Below are 12,129 nucleotides of genomic sequence, written 5' to 3'. Positions count from 1 at the left end.
CATTGAGCTCCTAAAACACCTGGAATGTTCTACGTGATGAGAGCAATAACAACAAAAGGAGTCATTCACTGCTAATGAGGTGACTTTTGGAAAGCCCCTAGGTAGCTAAAGAAGGGGGCTCATTGCTAGGGCACTCACCAAGTGATTAGAGGGTTGGGGACTTTCAGACCCATGCCTGGACCTCCAGAGAGGGGAGAAGGGCTGGAGATCAAGGTCAATCACCAATGGCCAATGATGTAACCAACCATGATAAGGTAATAAAACCTCTATATAAAACCCTAAAATAACTGGGTTTGGAGAGCTTCCAGATTGGTGTTCAAATGGAGACTTGGAGAGAGTGGTGTGCCTGCAGAAGGCATGGAAGCCCTGTCTTCCTTCCCACATTCCTTGCCCTGTGTATCTCTTCCATCTGGCTGTTTCTGAGTTATATCCTTTTTTAATAAATCAGTAATCTAGTAAGTAAAATGTTGCTCTGAATTCTGTGAGCTGCTCTAGCACATTAATCAAACCCAAGGGAACCTCCAGTTTATACTTGTGCTTCCAGCTGATCAGAAGCACAGGTGACAAAGTGGATGATTGGCATCTGAAGCTGGGGGGCTGGGCACTTAATCTGTGGGATCTGATGCTACCTCCAGGCAGACAATGTCAGAATTAAGCTGAAGCTGGTACTGGAAAATTGTTTGGTGTGAGGGTTAAAAATCCACACATTGAAACTGGAAGCAAAAAAAAATTTTTTTCTGTAATTTTTAAAATTTATTCTTATGGCCATTCTAGAGATTACAATTAGCATCTTAAAACAATTCATTTTGGAAACATACTCAATTTCAAAAGTGGGTAATCAAGACTTGCTCCAGTATACCTTGGTTCCCCCCCACACTCCTCTTGTGCTATGACTGTCATACAAATTACATCTTTATACATTCTAAGTCCATTAACCCAGTTTTTATAAATACTGCTTTACACAGTTGTCTTATAAAACAGACAGGAGAGTTACAAACAAAAATACACTTATATTGTCTTTTATAAAACTTACATAGGTACTTTCACCAATGCTCTTTCTTCGCATGGTTTCAAGTTAGTGGCTAACATACATTTGTTAAGGCCTGAGGACTCCTCCTTGTAGGCAGGTCTGCTGGTGATGAATTCTTACTTCATGCTTATCTGGAAATGTCTTAATTTCTTCTTTAATTTTGAAGGAAAATCTAGCTAGATATAGAATTTCTGGTAGGAAGTCTTTTCTTCCAGCTTTTTAAAGACATCATCCCACTGTCTTCTGGCCTCTATGCTTTCTGATGAGAAGTAAACTGTTAATTTTCATTGAGGTTCAGTAGTTTCTCTTAACAGATGATTTTCAGCTCATGGTGAAGCTTTGGTTAAACTGTCAAGAATTCTACAATTCATGGGCTTCCCAGGTAGTGCAGTGGTAAAGAATCCACCTGCCAATGCAGGAAACACAGGTTTGATCCCTGGGTCTGAAAGATTCCCTGGAGGAGGAAATGGCAACCCACTCCAGTATTCTTGTCTGGAAAATCCCATGGACAGAGGAGCCTGGTGGGCTACAGTCCTTGGGGTCACAAAGAGTCGGATATGAATGAGTAAGCGCACACGCTACAGTTCACTGGTTTTAGTTTTTTTGCCCGTATTTTCACTGTTTTAACGAGGGAGAGTGAGTTCACTGAGGTTCTTACTCTGTCATTTTGGAAGTTGACTTCTTGTTTCATGTTGTTTTAATTATTTAGACAACATGATTTAATATCTTGCAAAGGGACTTTCCTTGAATAATGATTTTTCTAGAATTTTGTAACTATTTTTATTGGCTGTTTTTTTCAGCAGAATGTAGGAATCATTGGCTCAAACTCCAACAAGAACTTCCACTGGACATCTAGAATGCTATTTTCTAAGCAGCTTACCTTCTAAGAACATTCAAACTTCCCATCTTTTCTACTCGAATACTGCTCAGCAAACACTGAATTTTTTTCACACGGATTCTACTGTATTTTTTTCCCCTAGGCATTTAAATTTCTCTGCTGTGTCTGTGAACCAGGATTAATATGCCATGCTATCTTTTAAAAATATAAAGCAAACACTTCCTGGACGGCAGAGGGAGAAAAACTGCTCATTTATGTACTTAAAGCTAATGGCATCAGGAGGGTTCATTCAGGAGGTGAGAGGTTTGTTGTATGTTTTCCCTTTGCAGCAACAATATGTTCGTTCAAATTAAATTGTGAGCAGAACCTCAATGCATGAAAAAATAAAAGCAGAAGTGCCCGGCTGAAAAGGAGGCTGAGGGACAGTCCAAAGTCAAACAGGCCCTGCCACCTGCCCTGCTCCTCACAGTAGCCCCTGAAGTGTTTCCAAGAGCTGTGTGCTCAGCTGACTGTCACAGACAATAGCCAATCTGTGTGCCCCCCAGCATGAGCGCTGACCACATGGCGCTGCTCTACTTCACAGTGATCTTCCATCTCTGCTCAATGACCACTAACACATCCGAGCTGCACTGAGATCTTGCCTCACTGGCCTGGATCACTCCCGTCCCTTGTCTGTCTCAGGAGTTAACGGAACATGGGATGTGAGGATGTGGTGGGCTGACGAAGAACATCAGATTTCACCGTATGGCACAACAGAGAGACATGTTTTGACTCTATCACTCAGATATAAATACAGTGCCCGGTTTTCAACTAAATGAGTAGGTAGATTATATCATAATGAAGTTCAGCAGAGGATACAGGGAGAATATATGGGTGCGGGGAGGGGGGGTGGGTCTGATGGGGCTTAGAGACACAGGACTAGAAGCATCTTTAAAATAAGCTCTCAAAAGAAAATGTGTGGTCCAAGTCTTTACAAAAGATATTTATTAGATTTTTAGGATAAAGGAATTTTTAAAATAACTAATACTGTAAAAAATCACTGAGTATTTAGTGATGTTTTCAACTAGAAAAAAAAATTGAGCCTTAAAAAAAAACACGGCAGGAAGTAGCGAGGGCACAAGAGTGAAAGAAGACGGAAACCTTCGAGAAGGGTAGTGATGAGTTTACACGCTGACTTTTCAAAGCAAAAGCAAACTGTACTAGTTTCACAGTGTGTGAGACTAACTATCCAGTGACATCACATGACAATTCCCCTTACAGAAGATTTTACTCTACTCCAGCTCACATGCTACCTTCTCTGGCAATCTGTACGGGAACAATGAAATCTAGTACAGTTTTAGATCTGATTCAATTTCTAAAGGCTTGGAAGTAAGCAAAACTTCAAAGAAATCTATGTGGTATTTAAAGTAATTGAGAATGATGACAATTTAAATTACTTTCAGGAGGTGTTATCATCAGACGTAAGAAAGGGATGGAGATCTCACAGTGAGCAGACACGTGGACCTCAAGGTAGTACAATCGACAGAAGACCAACAGCCCATGATGAGGGAAGAGAAACAGAAATTCACACTGTACAACACTCCCATGGATGGCATCCCAGCGAGTCCTCCTAGTTGTAATTCAAAACTAATCATGCTCATGGACTTGCCCGTCAAGATGGTTTTCTTTCAGAAGTAAATTCAGAAAAGGGACTGAATTCTGGAAAGAGACGGTGAGGCCAACTCCCAGGCACTCCAGTGTGGCTGCTCTCTCCTGAGCCTTGGGACATGACTTGCATCCCCGTGTTCTGCCTCACACCCTTCTCTATGTGAAATATTATTTGCGTAACCTGTCCTTGGAAAAAAATCACAGTGGAGTCTGAGAACCTTCTGTTGCCATCGGTTCGTGTCCTTCGGTATCCTAAATTCAGACGATCTCAACATCCAGAAATATCCTTTGATTTGTTCTTTCTCTGATATCTGGTATCCTTGGGATCAAAGCCTCTTTCGTTGGCACCAAATAAGGCCCAGTGAGGCGTTTTGGCCATATAATCCTTTGCGCTGAAAGTTTTTGATCCGCCACTATCTTCATATTCCTGAATAAGCTCCTGGAAGCGGCTGTAATCGATCCATGTCCACCATTCTCTGCCAATCTTAAACTAGCAAGAAAAAAAGGAGTCAGGTCAGAACTGAAAATAGCTGTAAAGACGGTCAAGTAAGTATCAGAACATCAAAAACGAGCCTGATCTTTTCTCCTTATCATGTTAAAGAAAATTCTTTCACGCTCCAGACACGGTTCCATATCAAAGCAGAATGTTCTATAAACAGTCAAAGGGGAGTTTCTTTTTCCTTAGGACCACTGCCATCCTGGGCCTGGAAGACCCAATCACTAAATAAAGAATACATCCCAAAACTGAAAGTCAAGTTTATCTTGAGCAGTATCACTGAAAGAAGATTAATGAAATTTTTTGGCATTATCATGTGTAATTCAAATTCCTCTTGTTGCCACTTTTTCCCTCGTATGAATTTTCATGGTTGTTACTAAATTTTGCTTGAGTTGTTAGGGAAACTTTCATTGATGACTCCAATTCCGAAACACTACTTTAATGAATCCAACTAGCCTTTTTCGCCTAACATGGATACCATAGTTCATTAATGGAAAGCCTAGTTAAGAATTTCAATTCAATAAAGAGGAATAATCCAATTTGTACTCTTTCTAAGAAACTGCTTCTCAAAAGTCACTGTAGAATAATGACCACGAATAAAGAAAACAGAGTGTGTTGAGGAGGCTCTGAAGGAAGTAAAAATTGAATTGCGAAGGCTTTTAATTCAAAGCAACCACCTGGCATTTCATCATGTAAATGTATAATACACTGATACCTGATTTATAAACAGACAAATCCTTGTTTTGCCACCTTCTCTTTTAAAAACCTGATTATGAGTCAAGGTAAGTAACAATTTCATGTTCTAGCTGAGAAAAATATTGAAAATATATAGCTTCCTGGATTTAGAATAATAAAACCTGCTGAATTTAAATAACATCTAATATTTTACCCAACAGTTGGGGGCTTTCTAAAGAAAACAAAAAAAGCCAAACAAATGGAAAACTTTACCTATGAACCATGAGAAATGCTCTTCTAATAAGGCCATTCCTTGAAAAGCTGCCCTAAGAGCTCTATGAATTCTACAACTCAAGATGTAAGATCCATATCTCCCCATCACTTTCCCTCCCAAGGCTGACTGCTCTTGAATGTTCTCTACTGCTAGGAAAGTAATGACTGTTTTCCCTGGGTGCTGAAACCCAAAATGAGCCAAAGGTGCCCCTCCCTTCCCTGGCCTCTTACACCCCAAACACGGTCAGGCCTCATTGATTCTTCCTTCGCTGCATTTGCACAGCCACATCCTGGCACTGCCCTAAGGCAGGTCCTCGCTTCTAGGACTCGGCAACAGTCTGCCAGCTGATTGATTGTCTGAGTCCAGTTTTGGCTGCTGCCAGCTTCTGCAGACTGCCTGAGATGACTATGTTTACAGCAGAAGGGAGCCCTGCTACCTAGGACATATGGTCTAAATATCTAATCTCCACTGGAAGCTGTTCAATGAGCTACCTACCCCCTCATGTGACCCCCATGCTGTTCTGTCTGTCTAATTAACGCCGACTTAAGACTCAAGCTGGCTTCCCTGGTGGCTCAGCAGTAAAGAATCTGCCTGTAATGCAGGAGATTCGGGTTCAATCCCTGGGTTGGGAAGATCCCCTGTAGAAGGAAATGGCAACCCACTCCAGTAATCCTGCCTGGGAAATCCCATGGACAGAGGAGCCTGGTGGGCTACAGTCCATGGAGTCTCACAAGTTAGACATGACTTAGTGACTAAACAACCAAGTCTCTTCATAAACGTCCTTTGCTCTGCGAAGTCCTCCTGAATCCCTTTGGATGACCATGACAGTCCTCTGCCACAGAACCTCACTGTACCCTGAACTCGTCCAACAAGAGCACATTATACTGGCCTTTGTAGTCACCCCACCCATCCTCACCCTCCCAAGACTACTGGTTTCATGAATATACCTAACTTATTCTCCTCTGCCCTGTATCTTTCCCTTTTGGGGTTCAGACCTCTAGGTCAGAATTCTGAACCCTCAGAGTCCACAATCCTGGTCCTCCTTTTCCTTCAAATTCTAGCAATAATCACCTGCCACGGATATTTTAAGAGCATCTAAAAGATTATCTTAGATTAGAGCAACAGATTTAAAATCTTTTGCCACAACCTACAGTAAGAAACACATTTTATATCTTGATCTAGTACACACAGTCACACACACATACTCTGGAAATACAACTTTCATAAAACCATAGGCAATGTATTTCATTTAAAAAACTGCCAGCTGCAACCTACTGCACTGATTTCCTAACTCCTATTACAGTTTGAAGATATGGTCTCTTCTAACTATAAAACTTTACCAGGTCTTAAAAAGGAAGAAATGAGTTGCAAGGATATGACAATTATAACCTAACATCTGACAACTGACAACTCTTCTTACATTGCCAATGTCTAAGAAAACAAACTAGAAGATCAAGTAAATGTAACAAAAGGTTGAGTGTATTAGTTTGCCTGGCTGTGTAACAAAATAACACAGACTGGGTGTCCTAAATCATAAAAATTTATTTCCTCATAGTTCTGGATGCTAGAATTCTAAGGTGAAAGTTCCAGCAGATAGCCCCCTTCTCACTAAGGTTCCACATGTCATCTACTCCACCAAGGTTCCATGGGAGGGGGTTGGGGTGGGGGTGCTCTGGTGTCTCCACTAATAAAGACACCAACCCACCAGACCAGGGACTCACCCTTATGACCTCATTTAACCTTCACTGCTTCCTTAGAGACTCCATCTCAAATAAGGCCACACTTAGGACTTCAACACAGGAATTTTCAAGGGACATAAACCTTCAGTCTATAACGGCAGGTCACTCTTAAATTAACATTGAGCCATAAGAGTCCTAAGACAAAACTGCATGACACATACCCCTTCTCAAAACAATCTGAGAATAATCACATTGAATAATAGCTCAGACAAAGTCAAAGTGTTCCACGCAAAAGGCAGAAGCTAAAAGGGCAAATTTTAGTATGACTGGCACACAAATAAAGCCGAAAGACAGAGCTGCCTAAATAGAGGAATGAAACCTCAAATCACAAAATTTAAGGTTAAGTATTCAGGGACATGAGGTCACCCAGTTTCAAGAGTTCTTCAAATCCAACAGTAAGGAAAGAGGCAAATCTATGCAGAATTACAAATAAACTCACCTCAAAGTTCACATACAGAGAACAAAGTACAATGATACAAAAATAAGAATCACACATACCACTTTCATTTTCACACTTCTTCAGAAGGGCTTTTATGTGATTTCAGTATCAATTATTTTCTAGTTGGCTCCTCCAAACATACAGTAATACTCAGGAACCAAACAACTAGAAAAGCACTGCTTGAAGGATGGAAGGGGGCTCTGCCAGAGGAGCAGAGGGAGTCCAGGGTAGTTAGAGGGAGAAGTGATTTTGCAACACACACCAAAGGGTGCTACATCAATGCTTTCTGAATTTCCCAGAGTTACGAGTTCTGTTTTCACCTGTTGTAGCTACAAATGCATTGTCTGTTCTCTGGGTAAGAGGAAGCCAAGATCCCAAAGACAGGCTTCAAAGTGACCTGACTTGCCTGCCACAGTGAGATGCTGGGCCATCTTCCTCAGAGCTTACCGGTGATAAGCAGCACTTTCATGGCACAGCTGCCTGGGGAACAGTTTGGGGAGGTAAAACTACAATGTAACTGATTTCTAGATCTATCCAAGGGGAATTAAAACATTTTTATCTGGAAACTCAGTTTCTGGAGTTTTCATCTTAATCCCCCATTCTGCTGGAGTAGCACTAAGTCCTCTAGGTAGTGTCACCAAATTGCCAATTTTCTCTGACATTCTTCTGAAAGTAATTACCCAGAACACTCAGGGCTCCGATAAGAATGAGTTCCACATGTAACACAGAGGAGGAAATATTCAGTCAGTAGGTTTTGTTAGGAAAACACTGCACTAAACCCTAATGGAGACATACGGTTCCCTTCTTATTCCAAGAGGGGAAGGTGTGGGAGGTGACAGCTCTTCATCCCCTCCCTTTACAGACTGCAGGCTTATAATACATCCAAGAGGGAGGCCTCTGTGATCAGTGCTTAATTACTTACAGGGCCTCAGATTCGGCAAAATCTTTTTCAGTGATGATGATCTTGGAGGAGATGGTGCCTGATGAGTGGGGGATGGGAATCCACACCTTGTTTCCCAGGGACCCTTCCGTTTCCCCACCCTCGTTCTGACTGCTCTGTGGCATTTGAGAGACAGCATGATATAGTGGTCCAAAGTAGGCTTTGTGGGACTTCTCAGATGGTCCAGCGGTTAAGAATCCACCTTCGAGTGCAGGGGATGGGGGTTCAATCCCTGATCGTGGAACTAAGATCTCACATGCCATGGGTCAACTAAGCCTGTATGATACAATTCTGAGCCCACGCGCCATAACTGGGGAGCCTGTGTGCCACAATGAAGATCACTCCTGATGCAACCAGGACCTGACACAGCCAAAAATAAATAATTTTTTTAAAAAGTAGGCTTTGTATTTTGAAAGATATGGAATTGAATTCTAACTGTGCCCTATTTGTGCTTGGCCAAGATTTGTACTTTCTTAGCCTGAGATTCTTCCTTTGGAATATGAGGAAAAATAGCATGACTCATAAGATTTTTGTAAGGAGTCAATGAATTAATGCATGCATAGTGTAATCAAAGTGACCTTAATAAATGTTACTGGTTGTTGAGTTTATCAGCAGATACTAAGGAATGACACCAGACAGCTCACTGATGGTGAAAGATGCTACAAGATAATGGAAAGATTATGCTGGAAGACAACAAAATGACATTTTTAAAGTGCTGAAAGGAAATACCTCATGCAAGGGCAAAATGAAATAAAGATGTTTCAGAGGGAAAAAAGACTAAGTTTACCACTTATGTCATCAAGAAGGAAACCACACCCAGGAGTAAAAATTAGGCTGCAAATAGGATTTACATGGATTCATCAATATATGCATTAACTGCAGGGGAGAGTACTAGTAACTCCTTGTATTATGTTGAAGGGGTGCAGCAATGTCAATTAGTTTCAGAATTAAACTAAGTATAAACTTTTAAAACATGAGAGTACAGGATTCAGGGAAGATGGTGGCGTAGGAAGCATTAAGAATACTTCTCTCAACCCAGACAAAAATTGTACTGGCAGAATCTTGTCTGACATAACTATTTAGGAACTCTGAAGTCTATTGAAAGTTTGTAAGTTTGAGGGGAAAGTTTGGACTGTAAATTGCAGCTAATTTCAGTCAATTTCAGTTTAGACAGGCCCCACCCACCCACAGCAGGCAGCTGTGGAGCAGCCTGCATGCAACCTGTGGGAGACAGAATGGGCATTGAGGTCTCTGTCCTTCAAACACTGGATATCAGTCTTCTGACCATTAACTGCTGCTTCTGATCAGAGGTGTAAATGGATTAAACTCTCCAATCAAAAAACAAGAGATTGGAGAAATGGATTTAAAAAACCCATAACCCAACTATATGCTGTTTACAAGAGCTTTACTTTATATCCAAGGACACAAGTAGGCTGGAAGGCAAAGGATGAAAAATGCTATTCCATGCCAACAGTAACCAAAAGGAAGTAGAAGTGGCTATACTAATATCACACAAAATAGATCAAATCAAAAAGGTTACAGGAGACAAAGACATTATATATCAGTAAAAGGTTCAATATAGCAAGACAATGTAACAATTACAAACATTTATGTACCTAATCACAGATCATCAAAATATATGAAGCAGATATTGGCAGAATTGAAGGAAGGAATAGACAGTTCTACAGTAATAGTTGGGGACTTTAATATCTCATACTCAATAGTGTACAGAACAACCAACCAAATGATAACTACAGAAACAAAGGACTTGGACTTCCCTGGTAATACAACGATTAAGAATCCACCTGCCAATGCAGGGGACGTAGGTTCAATCCCTGGTCTAGGAAGATTCCACAAGTTGCTGCAAGGCAACTAAGTCTGTGCACAACTACTGAGCCCATGTCCTAGAGCCCATGCTACCCAAGAGAAGCCACCGCAACGAGAAGCCTGTGCACTGCAACCAGAGAGTAGCCACTGCTTGCCACAACTAGAGAAAGCCCACATGCCACAACAAAGACCCAGCACAGCTAAAAATAAATATAATTAATTTTTTTAAAAAAGAATTTGATCAACACAATAAATCAATTAGATCAATAGGCAGACATATATAAAAGTACTAGACAGAGCAATTAGGCAAGAAAAAGGAAAAAATGTATCCAAACAAGAAATGAAGAAGTAAAATTATCTCTTCAGAGATGATACAATTTTATACATAGGCAAGACTTCTCTTGAGAATTTGGCACTTGAGATTGAATCAAGTCGCGTTGGCTTGATTCAATCAAGTTAGCTTGAGCTACATGGGGGCTACAGTAGCCATAACGAGTGGTTTTGAAAATGAACACACAAAAGAAGAGAGAGGAAGGGAGGAAGGGAATAATCCCCTTTGTTATCTTCTAGAAATTTCACAGTGTTATATTTTATGTTTAGGTCTAAGATACATTTGAAAGTTGTTAAGACCATCTCAAAAGACACAGAAAAAAGCATCTGATAAAATTCAACATTCATTCATGAAAAAAACTCTTAGCAAATTAGGAAGAGAAGAAACATATTTCAACATAATAAAGGCCATACCAGGCAAGCCTATAATCAATGGCAAAAGGCAGAAAGCGCTTCTGCTAAGATCAGGAACAAAACAAGGATGCTTATTCTCACCACTCTACTCAGTACAGAACCAGAAGTCCTAGGCAGAGCAATCAGGCAAGAAAAAAATAAAAGGTGTCAAAATTGGAAAGGAGGAAGTAAAATTGTCTCTATTTGCTGATCACGTGAACCATAAAAGAAAAACTGATAAGCTGGACTTTATTAAAATGAGAAACATTTGTTCTGAGAAAGGTACAGTTATGAGAATGAAGAGTCAAGTTATGTAGACTGGGAGAAAATATTTGCAAAACATATCTGATAAATGACTTATATTCAAAATACATTTTAAAAACTCTTAAAATTCAACAATAACAAAACAACTAGCCAAATTTAAAAATGGGCAAAAGATCTGACCACCTATCCAAAGGTATAAGATGACAAACAAGCATAAGAAAAGACGTTCAATCATATTTTCATGGTAATATGTGCTTTTCAAAACCTATAGGACTTTATAGCATAAATACTGAATCTTAAAGTATGTGGTTTAAGTTTAAAAAATCATTTAGGAGGTCAGGGGAAACCAGGAAGAGGTACAGACTGTGACAAGAGCATTTAACTAAATTACAAATTAGTGAAACAACTTCAGTGAAGGGAAGGGAGTGGAAAGGGTACTGACCTAAGTAATTCTGAAAATAAGTGGAGCCCGTAAGACTAAAGGCAAAAGACTCTACATACAAACATTGTATGCTAGGGTTAAAAATTTTGTTACTGCCGTATACGTCTACTGAAATTGAACAATTAAGTAAACAGCTGACTGATAATAGGAGCTAGCATTAGATTCTCGCTCTTGGAGGTGTGAATTTACAAATATGCAGGAAGAGGACACCAGAATGAGTTATATGGTATTAAGAGTTTGAGACAACAGTACATTCAGCTGAATACAGACACAAAAGGTACATATAGAAATAGTTTCCTACATGTGTATATACAAAAGTTAGTGTATACATATATATACATATATATTTCCTTGCTCTGTCATCTAAGAGGGCCTAAAACAAACAACATTCCAAACAATGAGCAAACCTTCACCTTCTGATTTCTAGCACCACTCTCCAAGAAAAGAAGCCACAGCTCCTGAGAAAAATGGCTGACTCTGGGACTGAGGCAGGAAATATACAAGATGAGCCTGAAGTTTCCTGAAGCACCAGAAAGGAAAGTGATCAAAATGAACAAAAACTCCCTCCCCACCCCACCACCCCTCACGCCCCACACCGCCCCCCCAAACACACACATTAATGGAGATAAAAGAAACATTGGAACCAACTAAAAGAACTACTAGTGGCCAAAGCTAGAACAAGGTGGGCAAAAGTAATTAAGCTGAATTGGATAACAACCCAAAGTTACAAAATAAGTACCCACGAGTCTATAGTGATATAAAAAAATCAGATTGAATAAATTAATAAGTAGGAAG

At 40.2% G+C, this 12,129-nt stretch overlaps 1 protein-coding gene across 1 annotated transcript in view; it reads right to left on the bottom strand.

Annotated features, from left to right (window-relative positions):
* Positions 1-727: 727 nt before the first annotated feature.
* Positions 728-12,129, bottom strand: part of LOC133063690 (S-adenosyl-L-methionine-dependent tRNA 4-demethylwyosine synthase TYW1) — a 141,803-nt gene continuing 130,401 nt past the window's right edge. The window contains exon 16 of the mRNA XM_061153363.1: positions 728-4,005. Coding sequence (XP_061009346.1) covers positions 3,784-4,005 — 222 coding nt within the window. The 3' untranslated portion in view covers positions 728-3,783. The remainder of the gene's footprint in view (positions 4,006-12,129) is intronic.

Source organism: Dama dama, chromosome 10 (assembly GCF_033118175.1).
Source record: "Dama dama isolate Ldn47 chromosome 10, ASM3311817v1, whole genome shotgun sequence".
Classification (NCBI taxonomy): domain Eukaryota; kingdom Metazoa; phylum Chordata; class Mammalia; order Artiodactyla; family Cervidae; genus Dama; species Dama dama.
The sequence above is the reverse complement of the archived record's forward strand: the minus strand, read 5'-3'. Positions and strand labels throughout refer to the sequence as shown.